The 27,107-nt window shown below is 43.5% G+C and overlaps 1 protein-coding gene across 2 annotated transcripts in view; it reads left to right on the top strand.

Annotated features, from left to right (window-relative positions):
• Positions 1–27,107, top strand: part of BTBD19 (BTB domain containing 19) — a 59,472-nt gene that overhangs the window by 27,980 nt on the left and 4,385 nt on the right. For both annotated transcript variants that reach the window (XM_081914030.1, XM_081914029.1), the window contains exons 4-6: positions 16,564–16,623; positions 25,671–25,739; positions 26,233–26,364. In XM_081914030.1, the coding sequence (XP_081770156.1) occupies positions 16,564–16,623; positions 25,671–25,739; positions 26,233–26,364 (261 nt within the window). The remainder of the gene's footprint in view (positions 1–16,563; positions 16,624–25,670; positions 25,740–26,232; positions 26,365–27,107) is intronic.

Genomic DNA, 27,107 nt, shown 5'->3' with positions numbered 1-27,107 from the left:
ACTCATGAGAACGCAGACGGCTTCCATTCCCGGACACATCTGATGTTTCTTAGGGGCATGTGAGCATGCCTTTGAGAGTGGGGCAGGGTTGTTAACAGCTTCTGATGTGACAAACAGGGAATGAGAGAAACCCCTGCCAGGAGATCAGGCCCTTGTAAATGTTTATACAAGCAGATTATTTGTAGGACCTTTCCACACTGCCCTGCATAGGACTTTTGGCATCCCTACATACCTTTGAGCTTTACACATTCACGGGGCCTTGAGAAATACAAGTGTTTCGTAACTTGAACCTTTGCATGCGCTGTTTTGACAGTAGCTTGACATTAGTGAAATATACTTTCTGTTATTTAAATATGTTCAAATCCGTGTCTTGGCAACGGCCTTCAAAACCCTTTGGTGCTCACCTGACATTTTCAATCTTTTCTGCATAATGATGAGGGCCAAAAATTGATATGTGTGTGTGTGTTTTTAAGGGGATCTGCAATTCCTTTGGTTCAGCATAAATCAGGAGACTGGTGTTATCCTGTTGCCAATCTCCAGATGGAATTAACACATGCAGACACACTACCTCTAAAGCTCTATTCATGCCCAGTTTCAATGCATTATGGAAAAATCAAAACTAACCTCCAGAAGTGTAGCCAGAAGTGCTACAATGAATATGTGCACATTTGGCAGTTATATCACAGTCTCCCACACTCGCTGAGTTCTTTTACAGCTGTTTTAGAAAAATCAAAATCATGAAAATATGAATGCTTATGTACCTCCGTATAAGTGTGCACACAGCATTTTTAAGAAGGGGAAAACAATGCAAGTCTCTCCCTTTTGGACTTGCCCCTCAGCTTAAGAGCACTTTCTATTTAGGAGTGAAATTAACTAGGTCAGCAGCTGCTGGCAAACTCAGTGGTATAGTGGTAAAATCAGAAGTGCTCTTCAGGACAACCCCCACAGCTGCACCCCACAGCCATACCCCTTCTGAGACTGGGGAACAAAAATGAATTTTTGATGTTATGGATTTAATACCAAAAGAGCCTTCCCCTCCTCCCCCAGTTTGTTTAACATCCAGTCTGATGAAGAGGCTCAGCACAGATGGCAGGTGTTTTGCCCCACTTGGACACATAAACTAGCTGGTTCAGTACATTTATAGACCTATTCAAGCAGCTCTCTCCTACCTGCCACTCCATAGGCATGTCAAGACCTGTTGCTGCATTCCTTGTTCTGCACTGCTAGGGAAGGCAAGGATTCTGTAAAGGCCACCCAGGTGGGGACATGCTGCCCTGTTAGGTTGAAGGGCTGGGGATCATAATGCTTCACTAGGTACTGTAACCCACAACAGAAGAGAACAATTGATCATAGATACAGGAAAATGCACTGCTACGCGTTTTCATAACACGTCTCACAACAGTCAGATTAGGGTAATGTTCATTTTCTTTTCTGGAAAGAAAGTGAAACAACAAAAGCCAGCAAAAGTTAGCAGACAGCCCGTTGGTAGATGCCAGCTTTTTAATGCTATTGGATTTCACTTCCCTCCTATACCTGGGATAATAGAACCCCAGAGTCTGGGTTCTTCTGGTCCCCTTGACCTAAGCCACAAAGCCTACGGTTCTCATAGAACATGAAGTCCTTGTTCCCAAACCCCTTGCTCAAGCAACACACACACACACACACACACACACACACACACACACACACTCCTCACTCCTATCTTATTCCAGCAAGCTAAACAGCATTTATCTGTGACACAGCTCATAGCACACTAAGGTTTCACTCTAAATGTATCAGGCGCCCAGGGCATTCTAAATTCCAATCAGCAAAAGAAACGAGCAAGGGAAAACTGAAGCCTCCAGCCGAAGTATGTATCCCACCTTTCTTTCACAGCAGCATGTATAGATTGTCAGGAGGTCTCCCAGCTAGATGCTAACCACACCAAAACCTGCTTAGCATCAGTTAGATTTCTAAATCATGTTCCTTCAGATCATAGCTCTGGGTGAGACACCCTAGCAGAAAGGCATTGTGTATTATTCACTTGTACCTATATTACATGGTTCTGGTTTACACTGCTTATGTTGCTTACAGAAACACATAGGGTTTCCTGCATTGGCAGGGGGTGGACCAGGTGACCATTGAAGGCACCAAATCTGTGACTTTTTTATTTGTATTTAATCAATTGCAGAGGTGTACCTAGGCTCCCTTGCGCCCTTGGCAAGGAGATGTATCGGCAAGGAGAGGTGCAATTTTTGTGCCCTACTGGGCCTGCTTAGGGGGCCAACTTAGCCAGCCTCTAGGTATGCCTCTGGCCATTTGCCTCTTCCAGGCCTCTGCGTGTACTGTATTGTGTGTGGATGGGGAACTTGTGGAGATGTTGTAGGATTACTGCTCCCATCATCACTGGCCTTGCTGACCAGCGTGGATGGAAAGTAGAGTCCAGCAACATCTGGAGGGCCACAAGTTCTTCAAATAGCCTGCCCCTAGGAATGCATTATCCACCCTTGTTTTGCCTTTTAAAAACCCCTCTTGAAACAATTACACCAGTGCACACCCTAGTGAGCAATGAATGTATATGCTTATAAAGAAACAGCTTAAAAGAAACATGTGTTATTTCCCATCGTGGAAATTATGGAGCCCATCTGCCCAAATGAGTACAGCAAAATCTGCACAATTGTGCAAAACATAATCAAGGAAATTCCCTGCAAGCCTTACCTTTTGAACTGGGAGAAATATTGGGGTTAGGGGAGTGGGATGTAGCTAACAAAAACATACTCAAGTCTAGAAATCACACCTGTGGCTTCCGACTTTTCTGGGATTTCTGCCCACAGTTTGGATAGTAGTGAATTGAAACATCAGTCCTTTGGTTCCGTTTCATGCACACACATACCATGTCCTCAGAATGGTGAGGCTGGTCCATAGTATGTAAAGGGGGGTGGTTCCCAAGATTAGCAAACCAGATGCCCCTGGGTTAAATGCATCTTAAAGGTACCACAAAATGCACTGACTCATCAAATTAGACGTGGCACGGTCTGTCATCAGAATCCCCTCTTCCATTTTTTAAAGTAAAAGAAGCTGGTAGGCAGATAGGGATCAGGACCATGATGCTGGGGGCAGAGGGTTTAATTTTCCTCTCCCCTTGCTGTTTTCCCAATTCAAATGCCACCCTTCCAAAGCTTCTCTTTGCTGAAAGGCGTGGGGAGGGGGGATATGCTGGCAGAAGGACTTAGGGACAGCTGACCTGTATTGCAAAGCCCAGACTGAAGCTAAAAATTGCCCTCACTTCAGCAGGGGATGCAGCTGATTGTTCTGAATCAAAGTTAGTCAGGGCGGAAGGAACAGAGATCCCCTTAATCCATCCAGCCATGAGCTGGAGCAAATCTTTGTTAGGCTTTTCCCCAAGAAGAGGTCTTGGAAATACAACCCCTTGGCATGGCCCCATGGATCCAAGCTGCTCATTGTCTGTAGGTCAGCAGCTGCAGAGAGCTGGCTGGGGCCTATGTTCTCTGTGATGATTTAACAGCGCCCGCCCCCAGCTCCCAGGCCTTTGCTTTTAGTATAACAACTTCCCATTCCAGAGCCAGAATAGAGTGGTGATAGTGGTAGTAGAACACAGCCTGCTATTCCCAGAAGGCGCGTGGGGTTATCTGAGTGTTATTTTTAGGAAATATCATCGGCATAACCAGCCTGCAGAAATAAAAGCTAAATAAACAAAGCTGCATTCCTAGGCTACTAGGGTAAACCCATTAGAGTTCCTGCAACTGATACACTGAGGATATACAAGTAAGCCAGAGCAGATGACCCCAAAGAGGCTCACATTTTTAGCTCTGTTTGTATTGTTCCAGTCTTTGCAAGTAGTAAGTGTTCACAGTGCTTAATTTGCATTCTGGTAATGGCAACATGTTTTATTTAATTTATTTTCAGCATATTTATGCTGCCGCATAATATAAAGTTCTCTGGGTGGATTACAATAAATAAGAAAACACATGTTATATCCAGTGTTGAGCGTGTGGACTTCTCTTTGTGCAATGGACTTCTCTTCCCTTTCCGATTCTCCTTCTGCTGTCCTCAGATCTATTTTGGAGTGCCCCCTAACCCTCTGGAGCAGATTTTTGGGGAGCACGAGAGGGCGGAGATGAGAGGGAAGTTCCATTACAGGGGTAAGAGTCTTTTCCCCTTGTGGAAGGAAGATACAACCATATGTAAATATAAAGTCGACCACAAAATACAAAATTTACAAAAAAAGCTCATAACAGACACAAATTGAAAAACACAGATTGAAAAACTGAGAGGCCCAGACTACATAAGTTGTTTGAAGGCTTGGATGAACAGAGATGTCTTCATCTATCACTGAAAAGACCACAAAGGTGGGACCCAGACAAAGCTGTTCCATAACCTGATTCTATTACTGCAAAGGTCATCTCCTTGGTGGTTACTTGATAGGTGCAGACCATAGTCTCTGAAGGTAAACTTAAGGTTCAGGTTGGTAAATATGTTCCATTCATGTACATGTTTATTTAGCTGGACATAAAGGTAAAGGTAAAGGTACCCCTGCCCGTACGGGCCAGTCTTGACAGACTCTGGGGTTGTGCGCCCATCTCACTTAAGAGGCCAGGGGCCAGCGCTGTCCGGAGACACTTCCGGGTCACATGGCCAGTGTGACATCGCTGCTCTGGTGAGCCAGAGCTGCACACGGAAACGCCGTTTACCTTCCCGCTGGTAAGCGGTCCCTATTTATCTACTTGCACCCGGAGGTGCTTTCGAACTGCTAGGTTGGCAGGCGCTGGGACCGAGCAGTGGGAGCGCACCCCGCAGCAGGGATTCGAACCGCCGACCTTTCGATCGGCAAGTCCTAGGCGCTGAGGCTTTAACCCACAGTGCCACCTGGACATACCAGGTTTTATATAAGAAGAATTACTTGGTTGGATATGAAATAAGGGGCCTTCATTGTGTGTGTGTGGGATGGGTGTTGTAATGTAGTATTTACGGTATTCATTTTCATATTTAAACTGTTTAACATGGTTGTTTTCAGATACAACTTGGTTTACATTGGAGCATATTACATGAAGCAATTACATAAAATTAAAATTTAAACAATAAACACTCAGATAAACATTTCTGGGCATATTAGCAAAGTTGTTTCAAAGTGTATGTACCAAAATTATTACAGATATGAAAAATCCCCTGATCTAGTTTCCAACTTTCTGTTTCCAATAGGGGTCAGCCAAATGTCTCTGGAAAATTTGTGTAGAGAACTGAACCACAACTGGACCATAGGGCAGTGGTTTTTCAGCTGTTCTGTGTTACCACATTGCCTTGGTAACAAATTAATAGCTAGTAGATCACATATTGCAGGCACACAGGAAAGGAAGTGGGCCAGGCCATTATAGCTAGGAAGAGGCGACACATGAGATGAGCAGGACCAAAAACGTGCTTCTGTGGCACTTGTAGTGAGAAAGGAATGTGGGCATGATAGGGCAGAAGCTTAGCTGGTAGCACAAGGGGAAAGGAATACCTAGCATGGAACACCTATCTGGTGGAAAAGGGGTTTTCCTGGGAAGCTGAGAATGACTAAAGGCTTAGAAATTGGTAGCTAGAGCCAGCTGGCTCCCGTCCAACTGCTTCTTGTGAAGCTCGCCGAGCTCCAGACCACAGAGGTGGGAAAGGAAACTGAGATCATCCAGTCTGTTGCCATGTGCCAGGCCAGGCAATCCCTCTGCACTGCATTCCTGAGTGCTGAGTCTAGTGTGACTTCAGATACCATGTTCACTTTTCAGAGTCTGTTTCTCAGCTCTTGTAGTAGCAGTACCAGTAATGTAACTTGATAGTAGGCCTTAAAATTACAGTTTTTCTAATCATAGCAGTATACCTTGTCCTTTCCTGGAGGTTGGAGGCCTGTGTTTCCAGTATGGTTGGTTGGGGACAACTAGTGGAGGCTAAAACTTTATGGATGTTGAGTTTTTATCAATGTGTATAGGTGACAGAAAAGCAAAAAATGTGATATGTGTATATGACTTCAACACAGAATGGTGTAACCAGCTATTGAAAGTCTGAAATTACTTTTATGTATTCCCCACCAGCACCACTTTCTAAAACATGTGATGGACATGTCTGCTTCAGGTGACTGGAACTATACTACTGGTTTCTATTTACAACAGAAATATCAACCACAATGAGAAGAAGTTTGAGTTATAATTGCAATGTACAGTCACCTTTCATGAATGGTCTGACTAGTTTCCAAATAAGCAACTCTGGCTGTGGTTTCCAGTCTGGGAATGGATGAGAATTTTGTTCAGTCTGAACTGAACTGATCTGTTTTGAACTTCCTGGACAAATGCCAAGATTGGAACACAACAGTGGGGACTGGCTGGTGCACGTTGGAGCAGGCAAGAGACCAATAGGAGCTAGAGCCAGGGCCAAGGACAGACAGAGCCACCCGCCTGACTGGTTGTAAATAAGAAGACAGGCAGATTGGGGGCTGGTTGAGGTTTGTGGGGCAATGTCCAATTTGCTGAAATGGACCAGCCTCCAGTGGATAATTATCCTTAGGATTTTTTCCAAGTTTTATTATAACATTCTTGTTGAACACCTCACCCACAAAATGCAAAAAAACACACTTCCTGTAGTTCGTGCTAAAAAATACTTTTAGAAATGTGTACATTGCAAGAAAGTTGTATTTTAATAACTCTTTTGTGATATGTATTTAAATTCAAATTTTGCAAGGATTTTTTTTTAAATTACAGATTGATTTGGAAACAGAAAGGAACAAACTAATGAGTAAACACATGAGAAATAGATGTGGAATAAGAATAGACTGATCTGTCCATCCTATTCCAGTCAAGAATCAGATGAAGGCCAATATCATTGTAGGATATTGGCAAACAAAATTGGATCATCTTAACCAGATGTGCACCAAGAAGTCATTGCAATAAAAGCCCCTGTTATCAAACACTAGCCCTGCCTGAAGATTCCAGGCTCCTAATCAACTCTGTGTTAAATGGTTCCTTGCTGTAGCCTTTTTATCTCGCAATACAAATACCAACTTTTTTCTGACATGGTGCCTATGACAGCTCAAGGGCAAGATGAAATTCACCCTGTGACATTTTGCCTGTCTGTCACAGGAAATCTACCAGAAAAAGAAGGTGGCAATTTTATTTAACCCAACAGCTTTTTCCCTTTAAAAAAAAAAAAACTTTCCTAATAAGTTACCCTGCTAATCACTTTTGTAGGGCATTAACCTTTGTAGTTTGACATTAAATACCAGGTTGTCAATAGGATCACAAAGGCAGGAACTTTTCACACCTTCTCTGTGGCATGCTTTGCCTCTGAGTTTACGCCCCAAACCCAGTGCTGCTTGCTGCCCTTAGCCATAAAAGGTAAAGGTAAAGGGACCCCTGACCGTTAGGTCCAGTCGTGGATGACTTGGGGGTTGTGGCACTCATCTCACTTTACTGGCCGAGGAGCCGGCGTAAGCAGAGCAGCGCACGGAAACATCGTTTATCTTCCCGCCGGAGCAGTACCTATTTATCTACTTTCACTTTGACATGCTTTTGAACTGCTAGGTGGGCAGGAGCAGGGACCGAGCAATGAGAGCTCACCCCGTCACAGGCATTCGAACCGCCGATCTTCCAATCAGCAAGCCCTAGGCTCAGTGGTTTAGACCACAGTGCCACCCTTAGCCATACTGCCTTGCAAATCTGTGCTTTATCAGTTCCGTCTACATGGAGATCCTGCACAGAGCCAATTCTGTTTTCCTGAATTGTTTCGTACATCATAGAATAATAGAATTGTATAGTTAGAAGCAGTGCTTTTTTCCCCCCTAAAAAAATGTTTAGGGTTACTCTCATTTTCCTACTCATATTGAAATACTGCTCCTCAATGAGGCCAAACTTAGATTAACAAAATGTTTAGGGGTATGCGTACCCCTGTGTACCCCCCAGAAAATAGTACTGGGTAAGAAGGGACCCCGAGGGTCATTTAGTCCAACCCCCCTACAATGCAGGAATCTCAACAAAAGCATCCATGACAGGTGCCCATCCAACTTATGCTTACGAACTTCCAAAGAAGGAGAGTCTACCACCTTCTGAGGGAGTCAGTTCCACTATTGAACAATCCTTGCAAATAGTTATGATCTGAATGATTTGCCCAAGTTTTCTTAACTGATTTTTATTAAGTGTTGTTGGCTGTGCCACATTTGTAGTTACCTATCACCATCCCTTCCCCAGCCCCTACGTATTATGCTGTAGTGTGTTTAATCCCCTTTCCAAGCCATTAGTGCTGCTGAACGCACTTCTTGGACACGCCTTTCGCATGTTCATACTTACTGGTTAATCATTACCTCTCATGGTCTTTCAGTTAGGGCTACAGTGTGTGTGAGACAGTGTTTTGATTAAGACCTGTTTTGAACAAAGATCACCAAGTTGCCTGAAACCATGGCAGATGGCTCAGACATAAAGTTGGTGGTTTCTCCAGGAAACATGGAGGGTGACCGTGACCAGATGCAAAGGAGGACAAGGCATCTGTGCCTTTAACAGTAGTTCTTAGCCTAAATTACTATTAATTCAATATTGTGTACATATTACCAGCTTAAAAAGCAGTGAGGCTGTTCCTCCTCCTTCCCTCCCTGCTGTGTTTCAATTCACATGTGCATGTTGTTGTAAACATCAGTACAGTTGGATGTTTTTCCAAGTTGCCTACTGCCTGTCCCCTCCAATGGGTGAAGAAAGGGCTAAGATCATTTTATTTGTATTTGGTAGTCTATGTACACACACCTACACATGTTCATATGCACAACTGTTAATGTTCTAAGTATTATTATTTTTGATATCACTCATTTTCACTTGGGTTCCTGTGGCTTTGGCTTTTGTTACTTATATTTGGGGATCCTCTCCTTTTTCTTTACATGGTTTCCATTTTATCCTTACAACAACCCTGTTGTTAGGCTGAGAAATAATCATAGAATCATAGAATCTTAAGAGTTGGAAGGGACCCCAAGGGTCATGTTGTCAATCCCCTGCAATGCAGGAAGCTCAACTAAAGCATCAGTGACAGAAGGCCATCCAACCTCTGTTTAAAAACCTCCAAGGAAGGAGAGTTGACAACTTCTCCAGGGAGGCCGCTCCACTGAACCGCTCTTACTCTTAATGCATTTGAACCTGAGCCTCCCTGCTCCTAATGCAACATGCTAACAACTCCACTGCACTGCATCTCCGATGGGCACACTCTATCTGATGAGCACAAAGCAGTCTCTGGGCATACACTAGTGCTGTGAATGAATATAGCAAAGTGCTCTGTATACTTCCATGCAAGCTAGGACTTTGTATTGGGATCTGTTATGGCTAATATGTGTACCAAAATACAATTAAATCAACTTCAGTGCCAGCCTCCTCATCTTCCTTTGCTGGAATCTGTAGAAAGCTCAGCATCTAAATGCAAGTGGCTGTTTTCAGGCCGTAACCAAGCCTTGAGTAATGCCCAACTTCTCCAGAATCTCTGCCGCACTGGTTCTATTTTGGGTGCTGCGTTCAGCTGCAGTTTTCTTATGCAACCATGGCAGCCTGTGCATTGCCGATATTATGAAGAAACAGGAAGGATGAGGCATTTACAATTCCCATCTCTCTTCCTCCTCCTTCTCCACCTCCTCCATCTCTGTATGTCAAAAGCTGCTCTTTGGCCTTGTTTCACATGTCACAAGATTGCCTTTGCACTGGCGTGACATAGCATAGATGCTCCTGCAGCTGTTTTTTTTAAAAATAAGCTATAAAATCCATAAATGCTGGCTCCTCCTCCAGTCTGGCACAGACAGCTTCTATGGCTGGCAGAAATTCCCACTACTTATGTACATTGCAGCTACTGTCTAAAGGAGGATAGGGATTTCTGTTACCAAGTTGCAGTGGAAGGGAATTCATCCCTTAGCATCAATCCAGTTTGGCAGGAAAGAAGGGCATGTTCCCTGCCTCACTTTGCCCAAAGTGCTCTGTCCTTAGTGTTATCAAGGATGAAGGATAAATATGCACCATCAAGTTGCTTTACATGCTGTTGTGGATACCTATTTATCCGTGGCCATTCTGCACAGTATTCTGCTTCTCCCTCCCAAAGCAAATTTGGGTTAAAGCAATGTTTTGATGTGTTGTCCCTCCTCTTTCCCCAAGTCAGTTTCCTTAACTTTCCAAGGCATTGCCTCCCAGTCTTCACCTTTGCAGGCCAAAAAGCTTTCCCCACTAGATATGCTGCAGTGGGTAGAGTGATGGATTAGAACTGAGCGGACCCAGGTTGAAATCCCCACTCAGCCATGAAGTTCACTGGCTGACCATCAGTCAGTCATCATCTCTTACTCTGACCTACGTAACAGGGCTGCTGAGAGAATAAAATGGGAGTGAAAGAAAGAGGACCGTGTTTGCCATCTTGAGCTCCTTGGAGGAAAGGTGGGATATGACAATAATAAATAAATACCTCTTTGGCCTGCTCTCTCTCTCTCTCTCTCTCTCTCTCTCTCTCTCTCTCTCTCTCTCTCTGAGTCAGGTGATAGGTGCATTCACACCATTTGGGATAAAGTGGCCTAGTATGATGACCAGTCAACTGCATAAAATAACAAACCAGTGTGAAGTACCAAGTGCTTTGGGAAGACTGTGCTAATGTCATCTCTTCATTTAGTTAGGTGATGCAGCACACGGGGTTGTAAAAGGTTCCCTGTGTCCTTCACTTCTTTGTCGTAAAAACAGCTAGTTTGTGCAATGCTGCCATAGTGAAATGACAGTTTCCTCTTAGTGGAGACATTTGTCATTTATGCTTTCATAATTTCCACTGTGTTAAGAATATGATTAAAAACTCACTTCTTAAGGGCTGATTACCAACTAAATGGGAAGGAAAGCTCTGTTGTGGAATACACTGGAAATTCTGTTGCCTTACGGCTTCCTGGAGTGGAGCAGTAGTGGTCACGACCCTGTTTAAAGACCTATTCGTATTGTGGTTTGCTTTCTCCTTACACAGTGTCCCTCATTGCAACATCTCTGTGGTGACCATTGTTGGTGCTCTCACACATTCCAACCAACAGTATATACAGACCTACAATATACTGTACTATATACCCTGAGCCCATGTATCTCAGGAAACATCTTCAGTAGAAAGCCCATCCCTTTTTTGACAGTGGGTAACCAAGGTTTGTCCTTGACTTACTGCTTGTTGTTTGTTTGGGTTATTTCATCCCTGGCAGCAGCAACAGCAGGAGTAAGGTTTGATGTGTGAACTGGCTGATACTGTCTGTACAGTCAATTATTTGATTTCAAGAGTTTCTAAAAGGCAGAAAGCATGAGACCTATCAAATATCAAGTATCCAGCTTCTAACAGCTCTTCTAATTGTGTGAAAAAGCTGAAGGAGGGATGTGATCAGTAGTTTCTAATAAACTCTTCTCCAGAAGATTTTATTTCTACTCTAACTTTTCTAATGCATTAATTTGACAGTTTAAAAAAAACACCACCATTCCAGTTCTAAACACAGTTTTATAACTTGGAGAGGAAGCTATTAATATCATTAGATCATTTTATGCTGATGATAACCATACATCAGAATTAAAGCTTGGCTATTTGTTCTGCTTTCAGACATGTCAGTTGCATCTGCTTCCTTATTTCATCTCTATGGTGTCCTTCGGATAACCTTTTTTATTCAGCACTCATCCTGATTTGCAGAGTCAACACAGTGGTCAGATTAGACCAGGCATGTCCGAAGGCTGTTTTTGGGGGCCTAGTCCAATTTTATCCAGTACCTGTGGCAGTATATGTCCTGGGGTAAAAAAAGCTCAACAACTTTGGCCTCTACGCATGTTGAGTCCATCAATCTGGCCCTCTTTGAAAAAAGTTTGGGCACCCTTAGACTCTGCCTGATTTTTACTGATAATTCATTCTGATTTGCTTACAAAACACCGGCCGTATGGAGTCGGGCTGTAGGAAGATCATCAGGATATCAGGATATAATTCCAGGTAATCATGAAAGTAGAAGCCACAGCTAGAGCAATGGGAGAGAAGGTAAGCACAGTGACAGCCAAGGTTATCCAAGTTTTTATTCCCATGTCTAGAAGGTCTGCATGTTTTTTCCTTTCTTTTCTAGGCTCCGTTGAACTAAATGGCAGCTCCGGTTCTCTAGAGAGAATGCTGCTCTTGATCAGCTGGCATGGCAATTCTGAGCACTACTGACAATGTGCTCACTAGAGCCAAGTGGAACTGCTTAACTGAGAGTAAGTCTCATTGCAGTTAGTAAGAGCTTCCTTCTGAGTAGACATGCATGGCATTTCCTTGTCACTGTACTGCAAAAGCACATTCTCAAAAAGAAACCAGATGTGTCTTATTGTAAGACATCCTGTTTTCTTTACATGACCTCTGGCAATGTGGTCTAATAATTTTTAAATAATTTTCCATTGTCCAATGTTGCTGAACTCCCAGCTTCATAGATGTTGTTGGATCAACTCTCAGAAATCCTTAGTGCTGGCCATTTGGGGATCCAAGGTTCAAAAAAAGCTGCTGTGTAGCATTTAGTGTCTACCACCAATTTTCTACAGCTCTTCTTCCGTTTTGTCATGTTACTGTTCCTTGACAAACAGAGACATAGAATTGTAGAGTTAGAAGGGGACACAAGGGCTATCTAGTCAAACCCCCTGTAATGCAGGAATCTTTTGCCCTATGTGGGGCTCAAACCCACAACCCTGAGATTAAGAGTCTCATGCTCTACTGAGGACAAACTATTCAATTTAAAGAGGGTCATGCTAAATGATGAAAAGTGCATTCATTTTATGGTGTGTGTGTGTGGACCAGAATTCAATGTTTCTGTTGCATTTTAAACCTCTTTTGGTGGAGGGAGTAGATGTGAAAAACAAAATAAAGAGGAATGGTTAAGCACCCCCTCCCTTGTCACTTCTCCATTGCAAACTTACCATGTAATCAACGATGTAGTTTGGTCCTAAATCCTTGTCTTTAAAATATGTGTGTCACTTATTTCTGATTTCAATTCCATTATGTTCCATCTGACTCCAATTTTAATATTTTCAGCATTAAATCCTAGTTCCCTCTAGGATTTCTTTTGCAAGAGAATATATTTGTTTAGCCAGCCTGCCTCCTTGGTTGAAGACCAGTTGACAATGAGAGCTTTTTTCATTTGTACTTCATGGTGAATATGAAAGTATGTGATTCAACAAAAGCTAATTCTGGCTCATTCTGCACCACAGTGAATGGGACTGTCATTGAAAAAGAGAGAATCCCACACTCCTGGCTATTATGTGTCATGTTTAGTTGGCAGTGATAACGAAGGCGCGGAAGGATCACGCTCATCAATTCCGTCCTTGGGGAAAACCCTGCATGCGCTGCACTTATTGCTCCCAATCTGCTGGCATTCTGCTCATTGCTAGGAAACTAATTATAGCTTTGAAATCAGAGAGTGTGAGTGGGGGTAGAAAGCCAAGTAGCAACTGCGTTTCTCACAAAGCGTGGGAGTGGAAGACAGTGCCTTTCTCCAGAAAAAAAGCTGGGATTAGGGGTGGTGGCAAAATTCACTATTAGCAGACTGAACTGGCCTTTAGTCCACTTGTCTTTGCAAAGTGGTCTTTCTTGCAGCAACTTTCTGTATTTCCCCAATGACAGTTTGATCGTTTTTAGAACAGAGTATGACAGCATCTGTACGGATACAATTTAGCCAGCTACCACCATCATCAAAATTTGATCTTAACTGTCTGTGCATGGGGTTCTGCTTAAATTTGTATTCACTTTAACTTATATCTCATGGATTCACTACTGAGGTAATTATGTTAGCCATTTACCACCATTAACAGTCATTTTTTAATTGTTAACCTCTCTCTCACTAATTCGTCCCATGTGACTTAGCTTTGTACGGATCCATCCAATTTGCCAATTTTGCTTTAATTCTTCTATTACCAGCAGCATCTAGGCTCATTATTAAACACTGGGACTAGTTTGGCTCTAAATTCTGGGTCATCCTGAAACATGCCCAGCTGGTTCATTTTTAATTCTTAGTCCCTTTGGCCATTATGACACTATACTAAAAGCCTGCTCTCCTTTGCTCTTCTTGTAAAGATTCATGAAATAACCTGTTATTGTAGTTAATCATCTCTGCAAGAATGCTAGGGAGGTTTGGAGCATTTTTCTTTTTGTAGTTGGCAGACAAACTCTGAGGACAGGACGTGGGGGGTGGGGTGGCACATCCTCTCCTGTAAATCCCCTGTTACTGCCACAGAAAACGTCAGCACCTTCCATAGCTGAATGGTAAAACATATGTTTTTTTCATGCGGAAGGTCCCATGTCCTGGCTTCTCCAATAAAAAACCCCCCTAATTTATTTCCCAGCCTAGTTTTAGACTGAATTTTATATCTTCAAATCTTTAAATTGTCCAAGAGGATACAGTATTTGTAATTCTACAGAATATCTATTAGGGAATGCTATTTTTGGTTGCTGCTGTTGTTTTAATTAAAAACAATATGCACATACTCTCTTGTAATGCATGTAGTCTGCAGTCCTTTTCCACTTCATGTAGCCCTGGTGTAAGTGTGTGGGTGAGATTAAGTAGTATGCATCTGGGTCAGAAAGCAAAAGTGACATTTGCAATACATGATGTGTGATTTGACCCATTAGCACTTGAAAATCACTGTTCAGTTGCAAGCCCAGAGGGGTTATTTTGAGCCGAGTGACTGTGTCACAGACAGGGATGACATCACTCCACTTTGCATGCCCTTCACATGGTCCTATCTTACAATCTTTGTTCACTAATGAAATTCAAAAGCTTTCACTGGTTTTGTCAGTCCAGCAATCTCTGCTCCAGTATTTCTTAGTTGTTGTGATGAGGATATTATTATTATTATTATTGCTGCTGCTGTTAATTATTATTACTGTTATTTTTATCTCACTTCTGGCTTTTGAATCATTACTCTTTTGTCACTTTCTTGGTATACTTCACCTGAACGTCCAGCTTATGATTGCCTTGCAAAATTCTAGACAGTCTCTCAGTGTTGCTACAGCAGCTGCCAAGGTTGAAGTGCGGGTCAGGCTGCTGCTCTGACTCCACAATGGGAGTGATGAAGCTTAACTTAAAAATCTCTCTGACTATACAAATGCAGAGAAGTCAATTCCCAAGGCAGCAAGAAGCACAAAATGGCATAAACTTTGCTTTCTAGCAGCCCTTATTTCCATGGTTCAGAAAGCCTACTAAATTTTCTTACAAACCAAAGGGGCTAGAACTATCACCCTCCCACCCAGCTCCACCTACCAAAACCTGCCTCCAAGGCTGCTCATTGTTGTTGTTGTTGTTGTTTAGTAATTTAGTCGTGTCCGACTCTTCGTGACCCCATGGACCAGAGCACGCCAGGCCCTTCTGTCTGCCACTGCCTCTCGCAGTTTGGTCAAACTCATGCTGGTAGCTTCAAGAACATTATCCAACCATCTCGTGCTCTGTCGTCCCCTTCTCCTTGTGCCTTCCATCTTTCCCAACATCAGGGTCTTTTCCAGGGAGTCTTCTCTTCTTATGACGTGGCCAAAGTATTGGAGCCTCAGCTTCACAATCTGTCCTTCCAGTGAGCACTCAGGGCTGATTTCCTTCAGAATGGATAGGTTTGATCTTCTTGCAGTCCATGGGACTCTCAAGAGTCTCCTCCAGCACCATAATTCAAAAGCATCAATTTTTCGGCGATCAGCCTTCTTTATGGTCCAGCTTTCACTTCCATACATCACTACTGGGAAAACCATAGCTTTTACTATTCAGACCTTTGTTGGCAAGGTGATGTCTCTACTTTTTAAGATGCTGTCTAGGTTTGTCATTGCTTTTCTCCCAAGAAGCAGGCATCTCTTAATTTCGTGGCTGCTGTCACCATCTGCAGTGATCATGGAGCCCAAGAAAGTAAAATCTCTCACTGGCTCCATTTCTTCCCCTTCTATTTGCCAGGAGGTGATGGGACCAGTGGCCATGATCTTTGTTTTTTTGATGTTGAGCTTCAGACCATATTTTGCACTCTCCTCTTTCATTAAGCTCCACCTAATGCAAAATGTGGCTGGTTGAAGAGAAACTGTGTACTGCTCTTACTAATCCATTATTTTTCAAATAGAAGGGTAAGGGGAAAGGTTTGTTTATTTATTATTCTTACATTTCCAACACTTTAACAACAACACCATGCTGGCTCTCAGTTCCCTCCCTGGGGCATGGGATGTCCGTTAGATTGCATAGGTGCTATAAGCATTTATCTGTAGTGGCTAGAGAATGCAATTTGAGTGTGGCCATGCACTGGGTTTTGTGGGACTGAGAAAGAAGGTGCTATATTGGGTCTGTTTTCTCTGCAGCAATATGTGGAGCAGCCCTCAGTTCACAGTGCCATTGCTTAGAAAACCTCATTGAAGGTCAAACTGGAACAGAGACAAAATTCAGAGAATAGATTTCAAAGCAGCAATGTACCGTAGGTCTCCTGTTTCAAATTGGAGAGGCTGTAGCTCCAAAAATGCTGTAGATCTCAGGAAAGTGTTGGGTTGTTGCTAGTTCTACAGGCGTGTTCAAGATTCTGTCTTGCACAGTCTGATTCTCAACCTCTTTTGTTCCAGCTATGTGTTGAATTCATCAAGGACACACTGAGTGTGGATCAGGCCTGTGAGGCCTTTCAGGTGAGTGGCATTTCTTCCTCCTCCTCACAATGCCTGTCAATCCTAGAGACCTAGATTAATTTACATGAAGGGGCGGAAGACCTTTCCTAGGACATCCTGTTGTTAGTCAGCTGAACAGTTCAGATTCCCTTCAGGTTAGGCTGGTTCTAAAGATACGCATCTCCAGTGATGAATATATGAAAGACATGGGATTGTTTGTGTGATTGTGGGCAGGCTGCAGAATGGTTAAACAACCAATCCATCTTCTCAGGGAGCTCTGAGAACTATAGCTCAGTGAGGGGAATAGGGGCCCCCTATCAACTCTCAGCACCCTTAACAAACTACACTTTCTGGGATTCTTTGAGGGCTGGTTGTGACTGTTCAATGTGATATATTACTTTGAATGTATAGTGCAGATGGAGCTTCAGATTTGAGGTGGTAATGTTTTCTCTTTAAGAGCGCCCGATCCACTTTCTTTAAAGCCACGCACAAATTTGTTGAAATGGAACGTAAGTAGTTATTTCTCTTTTGGCAGCCTATCTCTGTGAGGCGGGGATGTTGGCATGGATACTACCCATGTGATCCATCAGCCCAATAGGATTCTGGCCTTCAAACACTCAGGAAAGTGGCAACAGTGCCTTGATGATATATTAATTGGGACTAATTTAAAACCAGTCAGACGATTCCTAATGGGCAATAGTTATTCTTGGATCTCATTAGCTAAGCTATAGAAGGTTTTTGCTGCTACGAGGAAGCAAAGGCTTAATACTACTCTTGTTTTGGCAATACGTACACTCTCATCTCTTTTGGTATATAAACAGAAGAAATTGTCATAGCCTATCCCACTCTACCACAGACCTCATGAACGCAGCTAGTATATTATTTTTACATATTTATTTCCTAGCAATAAAAACAAAACAAAAAAGTAACACATCACCCAGGGCTTGATATCAATAAAATTGTTATTACAGCTTCAACCTTCATTTATCTGCAGAAAAAATATCCAAGCATCAATTTCAGTTTGTGAGCTCTTTTTGCCCCTCTGTTATTAGAAATGAAGGGAAAAAACAGAGCCTAATCGCCCTCTCTGGAACAGACTTCATCAGCATGAGAAGTGCATGTCTCAGAGTTAGAGCAAAAAAGCTGCCAATATTTTCTCAGCTTTATTGCAGATATTATGATTTTAGATTTTGTGGGTAAGAGACTAAAGTTTTGGAAAGAGGAACTGGCCAGGGAGGAGCAATGCATATGCTGGTGAGGGAGCACTAGAAATGTATCCTGATATAAAAATCCCTTTTCCAGCTTTGTATTGCCTCTGTGGTGCCCTCCCTCCTTTACCGTCTCCCTAGAGATTGTGCTGCCCCTTTCAGGGCAATGGAGGAACCATACTCTCTTTGAACTTTACTCTCCCAGCTCCCACTCCACCATCTGAGTTCTCTTTACAGGACCTTAGCAAGGCCTCCTGTAGTGCTGCAGCCTTTGTTCTGGCGGCACCTGCCCCTTCGAGGCCAACACTGAGCCCTGCGGGCTGATTTCACGCCAGCTGACACACACAAGCCAAATCTAGCAGCTGAAGTTCAGGAGCAGCCGGTAAATAGGACTCTGGCATCTACCAGAAACCACTCTAAGCTGGTGACCAGGCATTATAAAATGGGGAGGGGAGGGGAGTCCTGTTGTGCCCGCTTTCCTTTGCAACAATGCCTAGACGCTTCCTTTATTTTTGGTCGATTCTTTGTGTGCATCCTCTCTCCCCTGCCCCCACATATAGCATGTATGGGCCAGAAGGATGAGGAGCTGCAACAAAAGGGTCTGTGCTCACTTTGCCTCAGGGAGCAGCCAGCCTTCTGTGCTGTATCAGTTGTGCCCAAAGGGGAAGGAAACTACCGTGCTGTAAAATCTCTGGCAAAGGCTGGGGCAGCATTCAATTGCTAGATCCTTGACACAGTAGGCCAAATACTATCACCCCATTTCTGTGATCAAACATTGAGAAAACATTGAGAGCCAGTGTGTTGTCATAGTCAGAATCCTGGGCTAGGACCTGGGAGACCAGGGTTCAAATCTCCATTTGACCATGAAACTCACCGGGTGACCTTGGACTAGTTGCTGTCTCCCATGCTAACTTACTTCACGGGGTTGTTGAGAGGATAAAATGGGAAGGGGGAGAACTATGTATGCTATTTTGCATTCCTTGGAGGAAAGGTGGGCTATAAATGCAATTAGCAGCAGCAACAACAACAACATTGCTGTGGTACCTTGGATCCCGAACGCCCTGAAACTCAGATGTTTTGGCTCCCGAACGCCGCAAACCCAGAAGTGATTGTTCTGGTTTGCGAACGTTCTTTTGGAACCTGAACGTCCAACAGGGCTTCCACGGCTTATGACTGGCTGCAGGAGCTTCCTGCAGCCAATCAGAAGCCGCAATTTGGTTTCTGAACGTTTTAGAAGTCAAACGGACTTCTGGAACGGATTCCGTTTGATTTCCAAGGTACGATTGTATTCTCTACTACAGTAATCTGATTTCATGAGGGTCTCAAATAGGCCTCACTTGATATAGTTTGCCACTGCTATAAGAATTTAATAAAGCAGATGTGGAAGCTCTGTGGCCCACCAGATGTTCTTGGACTCCCAGCCTCCATCAGCCCCAGCAGTGGTCCCTGGTATCCATTGGGACTACTAGGGCAGAAGGCAAGGAGGCCAACAGTAGGCAGAGGCAGGACCAGTCATGAAAGGTGGCACAAGCTAGTTGTGTCCCTGTCCTCATCCCTGCTAAGTACTACTAGGGGCAATACTAAGATTAAGGAGCAGGAAGCTGACTGTCAGTGGATTGGTTGTAAGTCAGAAGGCAGTCAGGTGGGGCTGAGAGATGGTGGGACCATTTGCTCTAACGGGCCAGCCTCTACTCAGCCCTAGCCAGCATGGCCAGTGGTCAGTGAAGATGGGATCTTCTGGAGGGTCACTATTTTCCCGAAAAGGTAAATTTTTGCAGTGATGCCTTTCTAGGCTCTGAGCCCAGGATAACTGGAGATGCTCCACTGTTGAGTCTTGTTGGCTTCCATAGGTGCTTGCTGTCACAAACTGAGTCTCCCACCTTGCTTCTTGCTTGTATCATGATCACATAGCATCATAACATGTTATGATCATAACTTTGATATGATAGCAGGCTACAGGCAAACTGTGACCAAAGGTGTGTCAAGGTAGCAACCTTGAATGCAGCAAATCCATATGTTCTAAATGCACCCACATCCTCATTCCATGCTTGTCCGCTTGCACCACTCCACACTGCAGGTGGTGGTTATAGGACCATCACAAGCTGTGCAGTGGCTGAATATATACCGTTCAATGAAAGCACATTAAAAGCACATGGTTTACCTCAAAGAATATTGGGGCCTGTAGTTTGTTAAGGGTGCTGGGAACTGTAGCTCTGTGTGGTATAAACTGCCAAATATACATACATAATCATTTAATTGTATGCCACCTTTCCACAGCTGAAACTGTGCTTAAGCTGGCTTACAACATGAAAAAGTTCAAAACATAGCAAAAGTAGTCAGAAACAATAAATAAAACATCAAAAAGTACACAACCAAACTGAACAGTTTCCACATAAATTATAATAAAGATACAAAAAAAATATCACTAAGAGCAACAGTAACTCCCTGACAGGGGCACCAGCTGGTGGGAGTCGAGGGCCCTTGCCCTTCCCCCAATTTTCAAGGAGGGGGATGAGCCCCCTCAATATCCTGTGGCAATATCCCCCGTTTCCTAATGCATGCTTTGTGGTTGCTGTTTTCCCAAGGGCATTTGTGAAATTTGTGGAGCTAAAGTAGGCTAACCAACTGATGCTGCTGCTATTTTTGAATGAGCCACTGACCCATATTTCTGTAGCCCAGGGGCTATCACTATACTAATTAGGGGAAGGAAAGGGAATCCTGGACTTATTCCAGTACAGTGTATATACATACTCTCACCCCACTGAATAGATAACCAGTGCTCTGGTAGCACTATCTGTACACCAATCACCTCTTGTGCAGGTGATGGTCAGAAATCGGCACTTATGTGGCCCCCACAGTGTATTCATACCCTCCACCCTAGATAAAGCATGATTAGACATTCTGATTTTCCCCTTGCCTGTGAGAAGGTAATCAAATCTTCCCTAAGCCGCAAACTCTGCATTGAGCAATGTGATGCAGTACATGCACTCTTTCTTCTGCTTATATCAGAAGCTACCCCTAAATTGTTTGATTAATAAGAGCAGAATTTCTTCATCTTCTTTCCCCTGCCTGTGTATATTTTTTACCCCTATCTTCAATGGTCCTTCATGTGTCAGCAAATGCAGGAGGGCTGCACTTCCTGGCTGTAACCTCCATCATCGTGTGGTGGCCCCGCCCTCCCAATCTTATTGCATTGAACATGGAGGCCTGAAGAAGAAAATTACTCCTGCCCAGGCAACCCAAGACACCATGTTCAGTGGAGTGAGAGTAGACCCCTACTGAATTGAGTTAGCAATTCCCTTTCCTCCCCCGAATTAATATTGTGATTGAACCTGCCCTTGGGATCCAGAAGCCTTAGGCATGAAAGTCAAGAGTCAGAGTCGGCAGGACACACAACACCATAGGTGGAATCAGCAGTCAGAGTCCCATTCTGCCTATGTGCACATGCAAAGGTTTTTTTTGTGTGTGAATAGAGCTAATGGATAACTGTATTCTTAACCGAACTAGCAGAAGGACACAGCACCAGCGCCATATTAGTCCCCACTCCCCATTGCAGTGCACATCCATAAGAAATTAGGTCCAAATACTAATTGATCACTATCAACGAGTGGAGCCTCTTTCATGCTCATGTTTAGGTTAGCTTCATCCCTGCCTTCAGGCAGAGTCAGTGGAGGTGAGACTAAAACAAGGACTCCTGGCCTGGGGAGTGAAAGCAGTACTAGTTACAAACAGAGTTGTGGGTTCACAGATACTCCCTCCCTTTTCCTGTTTTGCTGCAAAAAGAGAACAGATAAAGGGTAAAGCCTCACTGTGCGCTGTTGATGAACTTTTTGTGGCCAGGTCCAACCCAGTTTACCAGAATGTCATCAGCATGATGACGTGTGCAAAACTCCCTCATATCTGTCTGTTAGGCTAGGTTTCTCCCACCTACAACAGGACGGATTCCCCTTAAGTTCTCTCCTCCCACCCCCATTACCAGTTAAAAATAATACTACTTAACTTTTGGTACTGTGGGAACATTTTATTTGTTTATAAAATGAAGTATCTGTTGCCTTTTGGTCCCCAGAAAAGACCCCTAAGGCAGCTTGCATTTATAATAATGTGCAACACAAATGGACAAGAAGACTAAGTTAAGGTGGAGCTAGTTTAAACACAATCAAGTATTTAAATAGTCCAGAGCCGATACAACACCAGGAAGATTTTTTTCAAAAAGTTTTTACATCTCACTAAACAACCATAAGAATGGGAGCCAAGTGAAGCTCATGGGAAAGGTATTCTGTGATATGGGTGCTGCACCCAAAAAGGTTCTGCTGCAACTGAATGTACCTTTGAGGGCACTTGGAGATGGAACATGCCTCAGATGATGAACATGGCGGATGGACCAGTTTACGTGAGAGGACAAGGCAGTCCTTTGAGTATCATGGTCCCACCAAACCATTTAGGGCTTTATTGACCTAAATGTATCATAACCATGTTGGGACTAGTTGCATCAGCCCCTCTACTGCTTCTTTTTTTCCCTCTGCAAAGACAATCTCCAGAGATGAAAACCATGAAGCAATTATTCAGGTCTGCAGCAAAGCTGTTGTCCAAACTCAGATGGTTCCGGCTGTTAAACAGGAAAAACATTTCTTGTTTTCACAGATGTGCCATCTGACAGAGTGCAGACATCCAAGGTTTAGTGGGCAAAAATATAAAATAATGTTAACTCGCATGACAAAGCACTCCTTGCAATTATCTCCCCAGACCTGCTTATTGAGCATTCATCTCAGTTTGCTTGCACAAAGAGTGGAGATAATTCAATGTTAGCTGCTTCTGATTTGTTTGCAGGGAGGTTATACATAACTGAGTCAAGTGATTGTTATCTTGCACTTTCTGCTGCATTGCCCTGTCACTTTCCATACCACAAGAAGTCTGGGTGTTTTTTTTAATTTAAAAAAGTGGTTTGCTAACTGCATAACCTAAATTTGTCAGTAAGTCACTGAATCTCACTCAAAAATAGTGACAGTTTGGAAGCAGCTTGATTTGCTCTAGTAGAGGTTGTTCAAGGCTCCTGCTCCACAAATGTTGATGGCTTGGACAAGACATGCACTTTCAGTCTTTGGACAGAAATGTGTTTTAAAGTTGAAGTTCGTTGAGTCATTAAGTATCCGATAAGATTTGGAAATATAAAATTTCCATTCATTCACAAAATTCAGGAAAAGGAAAAAATCAGGAGGGGGAAATGCATCCTGGGCAGCGGGTAGAGGAATGACTCTTTTGCTTCTTAACAATTGAGGTGTTGGTGTGACTGGGATACCTACCTCCACCTTCTTCATTGATAGTTTTTAAGGAAGCATGCTGGCATCTCTCACTTATTTCCTCCACAAGAGTTCTTCAAGTGGACATACACAGAGAGACTGATTCTGCTAAACACAGAAAACTGCATGCTTTCTGAAAGCAGGCTGGTTGACTCCTGATTTGTCACAGGATTGGTCTGTTCTCCCTCACGCCTTTAGCTCAGGGGTGCCTGCCACCTTTGACCCTCCAGATGTTGTTGGACCAGAACTCCCATCACCCCCTGACCATTAGCCATGCTGGCTGTGGCTGATGGGAACTGGAGTCCAATAATATATGGAGGGCCACAGACTCCTCATCAGTGATATCACAGGAGGACCCATAACTCTTGTTCACACCACTCTTCCCATACAAGCCGTCAAATACAGGCAGCTATATAAGGCTATGGTGAGAAATGAACCATATCCAACTGAAGTGGAGGCAGACAGATAATCTCCCCACCTCATGTCTCTCTCTTGGCTGAATTACATCTGTGGTATTCACAGAATGCATTTCATTGACCTGACACCCAAAACTTAATGAGCCCTAGGCAAAACCCTTAGACGTGTAATGGCTACAGAATGAGGAGAGACATAGTTAATTTCACCAGAGACAGCTGGACAATACATTTGCACCCCATTGTGTCAGCTTTCAAGATACAGCTCATCCAGTTGGTCTCCATCCTGTTCTATGTATGTAACTGGCTTCTTCCAGTTGAGTTGCATTTCAATTTTCTGTTTAGAAGAACCAGGTATTTCTACCAATATAGGAATCCCTAAGGCTGGAATGGATCATGTTGCCAAATTGGGTAGAGGGTACAAACCTGGGCTAGTTGATCTCTAAGAAGGGCATGGCCTATGTCAGGCATGGCCAAACTTGGCCCTCCAGCTGTTTTGGAACTACAACTCCCACCATCCCTAGCTAACAGGACCAATGGTCAGGGAAGATGGGAACTGTAGTCCCAAAACAGTTGGAGGGCCATGTTTGGCCATGCCTGCCTATGTCCCTTTGTGGGGAAAGCATTCCATATCTGTGAAGTGTTGCTTCTGGCAGTTCCCATGTGATACAGGGATCAGTTCCTGTAGGAGACATGAGATTTGGTGGTGTCATATGTAGTGGGCTAGCCATACCCATGTGTCAGAATTCCCCCCTTTTAGGAGGCTGGGTTGACTGGAACTCATAGTTTCTACTGCATTCTCCCTTTTATTCTGTCTGATAATAGTGGAAAAACAATGTTGCTACTCTGGTCACATGTGGTTTGACGGCTGTTTACAGTGGTCAGCTGGTGCCGTTAATTGGAATCGTTAGTTTCCAGCTGCAGGCTTGGTCATGTGGTGGGGCTGGTGTATCCTGAAAGCAACCAGCAAGATAATGTGGTTTGCCACAAACACATTGTTTTCACACAGTAGAAATTGTTTATTTCTTGCTTAACTACACAACTTACTCCTCCTAGTTCCCACCTGTAATTTGTGCTCACTGAGCCTGGGATGTGTCTGACATGACATTCGCTAGTTCTGTCCCCATGGGAATCAGCAGAGTAAGCAGACATCATCACTTTCTATGGGGACTGGTCATTTTCCTTGTAGCATTGAATCCACAGGTGCTTCTATTGCTCTGCAGGAGATTATGTTGATATCATTTGGATTTTCAGATACTGTAGTGATACAAAGGGCACATTCCACAGATGCATTTCTGGTTTTACTGAGGTGATACCTGCAAGTTCTGTCTTTAGAGATGGCCGTGCTTGACCTTTCAATAATAAGAATGTTCATGTAGAAAGTAAAAAAAGTCCCAGGAAAGGAGCTACTGATTGCAGAGACTTTCCCAAGTTTACCCATAATGTACCCTCCAACAATTCTCCGATGAAAATAGGGACATCCCATTCCATAATGATAATTTTACTATTTATACCCCACACATCTTACTGGGTTGCCCCAGCCACTCTGGGCAGCTTCCAACATATATAAAAATAATAATAAAACATTAAACATTAAAAAAACTTCCCTAAACAAGATTGCCTTAAGGCAGCTTGGGGCTCAAATAACTCCATACCCTCCAACATTTCTTCCAGTGTAAATAAGGACATCCTAGCATGCCCTCCAACATTTCTCCAATGAAAATAGGGACGTCCTAAGGAAAAGCGGGACATTCCATGATCAAATCAGAAACTGGGATGGCTTCTCTAAATCAGGCAAATCCCTGGAAAATAGGGACACTTGGAGGGTCTGCCATAAGTATCTCCATTGTGGGAGAGGAGAGGACTTTTGATGGTGTTTCTTTCAGGTTCAATTACTTAGAATGAAATGAAAAGCAAACTGCAGCCAGCTCTGTCAACCCCAACCCACGATCCTTTTCTGCTTCACCTCTACCTAAAGCCCCAAAATTCTTTCATGGATGGGCATCTGGTTGGTCTGTGTGAGAACAGTGGTAGATTAGATGGACCTTTGGCCTTATCCAGCAGAACTCTTCTTACGTTCTCTCAGCTTTGTCTCTTTAAAGTAAACACAGCCTTTTATCAATTTTTTCTTCTCATTCTCTTAATGGCAGGCAGCTGTAGCATATGGGCAGATGGATTTGCAGATGCATTGCCTGGCTTTCATCGAGAGTTGTACTCAGGTAAGCACAGGACAAGTGCAGAGGTTTCCCCATGAAATATGGAGGTCCTATTCTAATCAGACCTCTTCCCTATAGGACCATGTTTGTTGTTTGTGCATTTGATATATTTATATCCCACCTTGCTTCCATTACAGTGGCGTATATAGGGTGTCCAGAGTTGCTGTGTCATGTGCTTTCAGACCATACTGGCTCAGTATCATGATTTGGTTATGCAGGGAACAGGGTGCCACCGGCAGAAATGACCTGTCCTCCAGATTACATCATCTCTCAGTATCTCGGTGCAATTGGGAGGGATGGTGGTCTTTGTGCTTCATCATGATAGGAAGAGGGCTCTAATGCAGTTTATGTCACCTAGCAGACCTAACTACAGTATTTCAACCCTAAACTCTCTATGGACATACCATGGGTACCTTACTCCTTAGCTGTGGCCACCATTTTTTAATGACAGAGGAGTTCTCTCCACTCCACAGATGAGCTGCATATTTCCCCCCAGGATGTGGTGCTAACACGTGGCTTCTTGGAATTGTCGGAACTGGCAATGCAAACTATCTTGCGCAGTGACTGTTTGGCCATTGATGAGGTGAAGCTGATTCGTGCTGTTCGGGAATGGGCTCATGTTGGATCCGTAAGTGCTCATTACATGGTGAGAAAAGGGAGAAAAGGGAACAGGGAGCAGGGACTGAGGATCCCACTCATGGGGTTCTCTTAGAAAATGTATAGAGCTGAAAGGAACTAAAGTCATGTAGGGGAGGAATGATTGTGGATGCTCCCTGGTGATAGCAGGTTGCTGTGGAAGTGGGGAGTGCATAATTTTGCCCCACTTAAGTTGGAGAGGCAGCAAGAGAAGTGAGAATGCTGTTGCTCCATATAAATACAGGCTTGCACAGTTGGTGGGTGGGGCTGGTTGTCTCTGCTGTATTTCAGTCAGCTAGTAGTTATTATTGTCTCCATATGTTAGTTGTTTTAGTTTATACTGATGTTTAAAAGGATCTAATTGTTCTGTGTCGTATTTTTCGGTGATATTTTTATAATGTTGGGAACCACTCAGACTGTTTTTGGAGGAATGAAACAGTATATAAATTACCTAAATAATAAAAATAACTGCAACCCATTGGCCAAAGGCAGCAACTTACACCTTTCTTGAGTATATAAAACGTTTTCCACAGAATTATGTGGTTGGAAAATAAATGTACAACCAGCAAACCACTTCACATTAATAGCAGATGTTAATCTACAGTTATTTGCAGGTTTTCCATAGCATTGGTGTTAGGGCTCTAACACTCTCATACCCACCCACACTGAGTCCACCTCCCTCATTTAACTACCACCAGGCCGGGCTCCAAGATAGAAGAATCTTGGTTTTCAGAC

This window comes from Podarcis melisellensis (assembly GCF_964234715.1).
Source record: "Podarcis melisellensis genome assembly, chromosome: 6".
Lineage (NCBI taxonomy): Eukaryota > Metazoa > Chordata > Lepidosauria > Squamata > Lacertidae > Podarcis > Podarcis melisellensis.
This window is presented reverse-complemented; position numbering and strand designations above follow the sequence as displayed.